Source organism: Notothenia coriiceps, unplaced genomic scaffold (assembly GCF_000735185.1).
Source record: "Notothenia coriiceps isolate Sejong01 unplaced genomic scaffold, NC01 NC01_scaffold00004072, whole genome shotgun sequence".
NCBI classification, from domain to species: Eukaryota; Metazoa; Chordata; class Actinopteri; order Perciformes; family Nototheniidae; genus Notothenia; species Notothenia coriiceps.
Window position 1 is genome coordinate 98099 of NW_011336773.1, and position 5098 is coordinate 103196.

At 41.2% G+C, this 5098-nt stretch overlaps 1 protein-coding gene across 1 annotated transcript in view; it reads right to left on the bottom strand.

Annotated features, from left to right (window-relative positions):
- The window catches only part of hhatlb (hedgehog acyltransferase like, b), a 7105-nt gene extending 2528 nt beyond the window's left edge, over positions 1–4577 (bottom strand). Inside the window, exons 1-6 of the mRNA XM_010767150.1 lie at positions 4425–4577; positions 3048–3115; positions 2853–2966; positions 1751–1945; positions 1075–1284; positions 584–755 (exon numbers count right to left, since the gene is read on the bottom strand). Of these exons, the coding sequence (XP_010765452.1) occupies positions 584–755; positions 1075–1284; positions 1751–1945; positions 2853–2966; positions 3048–3115; positions 4425–4530 (865 nt within the window). The 5' untranslated portion in view covers positions 4531–4577. The remainder of the gene's footprint in view (positions 1–583; positions 756–1074; positions 1285–1750; positions 1946–2852; positions 2967–3047; positions 3116–4424) is intronic.
- Positions 4578–5098: the final 521 nt, after the last annotated feature.

The window sequence follows — 5098 nt, forward strand, 5'->3', positions numbered from 1 at the left end:
CATGTCTCCTCTACATCAACATGTGTCCCCTCTTCTTCAGGTCTCTTCCAAATCAACATGTGTCCCCTCTTCTTCATGTTTCTTCTACATCAACATGTGTCCCCTCTTCTTCATGACTCTTCTACATCAACATGTGTCCCCTCTTCTTCATGTCTCTTCTACATCAACATGTGTCCCCTCTTCTTCAGGTCTCTTCAACATCAACATGTGTCCCCTCTTCTTCATGTCTCTTCTACATCAACATGTGTCCCCTCTTCTTCATGTCTCTTCTACATCAACATGTGTCCCCTCTTCTCCATGTCTCTTCTACATCAACATGTGTCCCCTCTGTGGAAAGAGACTCTGAAAGTTTCAGGAACAAAGATTCTCTCTCTTTTTGATCTATTTTTATAAAAACCTGTCTGAAAATGAGCTGATCAGATTTTGGCCATTTTATGATGTCATAACGATGTGTTGGCTTGTGTAACCATTAGCCAATCAGCAACCAAGGTAACCCCCCCCCTTATCACCTGAATCTCCTCCTAGGTTAAAAACAGTATGATAGGGGACCTTTAATGTAAGTATGTTGGGGTTTAGCACAGACCTAACGCCCAGTCGGAGGAGTGCTTCAGCAGCTTCAGGTCGTTGGGGATGGTCAGGATGTACATGAAGTGGAAGAGGAGGTCCACCATGATGACGACCCCCAGGTGAGTGAGGCCGTGCAGACTGATGTTCCACAACCCCCACTCCTTCCTGCTCAGGTCCGACTTGTTGGCCTGCAGGGGGCAGCAGACGCTCAATAGACATCATCATCAAGATTCAAGGCTTTGATTGTCATGTGTTCATACAGTAGCTACAGTGTAGATATGTCAATGAAAATCTGAGGTCACAGGCAACACATTAAAAGAGATCAAATAGTTGAAATACTTTATCAGTCTGTGCATTTCAATTTCAATTTAGCTGTGTTTATATAGCACCATATACACCAAGGCTAATCCCTATTTGTGAATTTATAGCAATAAACGTGATTCTATGCGCAGAAAATAGTTTATTTAGAGCCTAATTTCGGCCTCAGGTGCCTAAAAACCTACTTACCTGAACATAAAACTTGTCAAAGGTCATGATGGGCCCGAAGTAGAAGAAGGGGAGGTAGAAGTTGTACTTGAGCAGCTCCAGGATGCTGTAGCTCCCTTCTTTCCTCTCGCAGTTCTCCAGAGCAAAGCTCATACAGCGCATGATGGTGAACCCACATCCTCCGTAGAAGAAGATGTGGCGCAGATCAAAGTCCCCGTCCACAAAGCCTGCCTGTATGGGGTAGAAACCATAGACTGTATATATAGGTAGAAACAGGGCGAAAGCATAACAAATCCTATTCATCTGAGTATGCACTTGTATACCGTCTATTGTCATCATTATTTTGTTGTATGTATTTATTTTGGTCTATTCCTTACTTGTATTTTCATATATTTTATTTTTATGACCATTTATTTATTTATTTTTCTGTTGTATGTTTGTCTATTCATTGGGGAATACCACCTGGAGGGGGTGGGGTTTGGGGGGTTTGCAACTTTTTGTCATAAATGTTGGACATTGGAAAAAAAAATCCTATTAATTTCATAGTTTTTGTAACTCAGAAACGATTGTATTGCCAGGTACGTATATCAAATCTTGAATGAACATGGCTCTTAGTATTGAAAAATAACAATATGTTGCACACATGATGAATGTCATGCATAATGTGTGTTTGGATAACAGTTAGTTTCCTGTTTACCTGCCAGGACACGAAGGGTTCACACTTGAAGGTGGCGAGGGTGCAGAGGCCGGTGACGAAGCACAGCCAGCGGATCTTCACCAAGGACACGCTGTAGAGCAGGACGCAGTGCGTCAGGATCAGGGTGACGTAGGTCAAGCCCAGACTGGTCCACACGGCCAGGATCCCGTACACCATGTACACCAGAGACCTGTGCTGTGGGTCACATGGAGCGCCACCACCAGGACATGTATGTTATTACAATCACTCAAGTACTGACCTGAAGGGAACATTCGATACACTTGCATTTAACTCAGGGGGGTCCAGACCTTTTTCACAGAGGGCCACATACAGAAAAATATATGAAGGGCTGGGCCCGCTCACTTACAGGTTTATTGCCTCATAAGTTCTGTTATAAGTTAGCAAAATCAATCAAATGTAGGTAAATTAAGCTTGATACTTGAAAATGCTGTAAGAAACACAACAGCCTACATCACAGCTTCATATAGGGTTTCATTTATTTAGTTTACAGCTCATTCCTTAAAACAAGCTTCAGATTGCTTATAAAAAGACTAAGATTAGTTTGAAAATGTTTCCATCTTTAATTGATTGAATTTATTTGAAAAGTGGGCACACATGAATACTGTGATATATATATATATATATTTATAAAATGGACAAGTCAAATCAAGCAATCTGATTGGTTCTTAGCCGTGATATACTGAGCGTATACCACGGGTAGAATTGTAAATTACTTTTCACAACAAGTCAGTATCCCTCCGCGCCTGAGAAAAACAGTATACAGTTGGGCTGAACAGCAAACTGCTTGCTTCGCGTCGGGCCGAACCACGCCCCTTAGCTGTGATATAATGAGCATATACCACGGCCTGTCGTGAGCTATTGCTTAAGTATACCTTTATATATACAGTCTATTATTTATACATATATATATTTAATTAGTACAATATATGACAAGCACAAGTTTGATTTGTGGGCCATATTTCATTATGCTATTTGAATTAGCTCAGGGCCGTTTCATGGGCCGCGGGCCGTAGTTTGGACACCCCTGATTTAATTGAATATTTCCATTTTTTGCAACTCAATCAGTGGATTATTTTGTCACCTTTGGAGCCAACATGGAGCAGATCTTAGCGAAGAGCACATGACCGGCGAGAGCAAACAGGATGTGCTCTCTGAAGGTGGAGAACCACATCACCCACTCCAAATCAGCTGAGTCCTGCAGATCCATGAAAACATCCATTAGAAACATTCTTACATCGATGACTCATATCTGCATCAAATATGAATGTTTTCTCACCCTTTTCCTCCCAAAGTAGTACCATCCTGGCTTCACGCTGGGTTTGAACGCCTTTCTGTTTGCACCGGCTGACAAAGAAGAGGTAAGAAAACTTGTATTGTGATTGTCAATAAATACAGAGATATATTTAAAGCTTCCTTGTCCTTTGAATGCAGATGTGCAACTTGTGTTCCATGACAGTGAGGCTCCTAATAAACACAGGGCTAACACAGGATCTATTTTCTTCTTGTGGTATTCACGCTGAAACCTGATCACCCCTGCAGGGTCTGCATAGCTCCAGCTCCCCCCGCCCCCCCACAGTGACGCTGCCTCTCTACTGTATGTACACTGCACATTGTGTTGTCGGTATGTAGCTGCACCACACAATGCTTAGATTTGAACTCCTGCCACGACATCAGGTTCGCAGTTTAGACTAGATTTTGGGGTTCAATGAGGCAAAGATTTCTTAAAGGGGCCTATTCTGCTCATTTTCAGGTTCATATTAGTATCTAGTGCCTCTACTGTGAGCCTTTGAAGAGCCTTTACATGCACACAAACCTATACAACACACTACAGGAGAGGATAAACATCAAATAGCATAAAAGGGCCTATTTAATCCATCATTTTCACATCTAAAAATGCAGCACATTGCATTGTGGTGCTAATCCTTTTGTGCTATAGGCCAGAAGACTTTAGTCGCAGCTGCAAAATTCACAGGTGTGGAAAACAACATGAATGATGGCTAAACTGCGTTCACTCTCGGGTTCTTGTATTGTGCGTGCTGGCTTACTGGAACACTTGAATAAAACAGAGCCATCATTAATGTCAGTGATAACCTCCTACAAAAGTAAAAATCTCTGCTTTCTATTGTGTTAACTTCTCAGGCCACTAATTATAGAAAATATCCAAATAATTGCATTTTCTCATTTCTAAACTAATCGATAAAGTGTGTGTGTGTGTGTGTGTGTGTGTGTGTGTGTGTGTGTGTGTGTGTGTGTGTCTTGAGTATTTGCAGGACAGTGTTGGGGTCCATGTTAATTTTACAAGCAACAGTGCATGTGTTTTGGGACGAAAATGGAGGTCTATGTCACCGAGGAAATAATTAAAACTAGCCCTGGATACACGAAAAAACATCAGGACCATTCAATTAATTATAAACGTTGAATATAACCTGAATGTTTCTTAAGTTTAAGTAGTTTTCTTCTATGCCAAGCACTGTCAGAGTCATCAATCAATCAATGTTTATTTATATAGCCCAATATCACAAATGTTACATTTGTCTCAGTGGACTTCACAGTTTGTACAGAATATCAGTATGACAATACGACACCCTCTGTCCTTAGACCCTCACATCGTACAATCGGTCATGTAGGTGTGTGTGTGTTTACTCATACTCACAGCTGGACACATCCAGGACCCAGCTGCCGGCCCACAGCGTGGCCAGGCAGAGCACCGTGTTGTAGAAGTAGATCTCATATTTAGGAAGAGCCGATTTGATCCCCATTGCTCCACGGACTGAGCTCTGGAAGCTCCTGCATCAAAAGGAGACCCGTCAATAACGACCTGACACCAGGCCTGACTGGTTCTACAGCACACATCCTTTGTAAACAGCTGGGGCTTAAACTAGAAGAGAAAGAGCAACAATGCCACTTTCTCTTTTGCATCTGTAACTATAAAGATATCCGCTATCCGTCATTCTTACAATTCAAAAAATAACAAATTACTTTTAAATCCTTTTCTATCATAAGTGCTGCACCAGCATTTTTCTACTGTAGCAATTCACACTTTGAAATTGCTACAGTAGAAAAATGCTGGTGCAGCACTTATGATAGAAAAGGATTTAAAAGTAATTTGTTATTTTTTGAATTGTAAGAATGACGNGTAAAAAAATGCTGGTGCAGCACTTATGATAGAAAAGGATTTAAAAGTAATTTGTTATTTTTTGAATTGTAAGAATGACTTCACGCTGAATACAGAATGATGGACAAGCAGCGGATATCTTTTTAGTTACAGATGCAAAAGAGAAAGTGGCATTGTTGCTCTTTCTCTTCTAGTTTAAGCCCCAGCTGTTT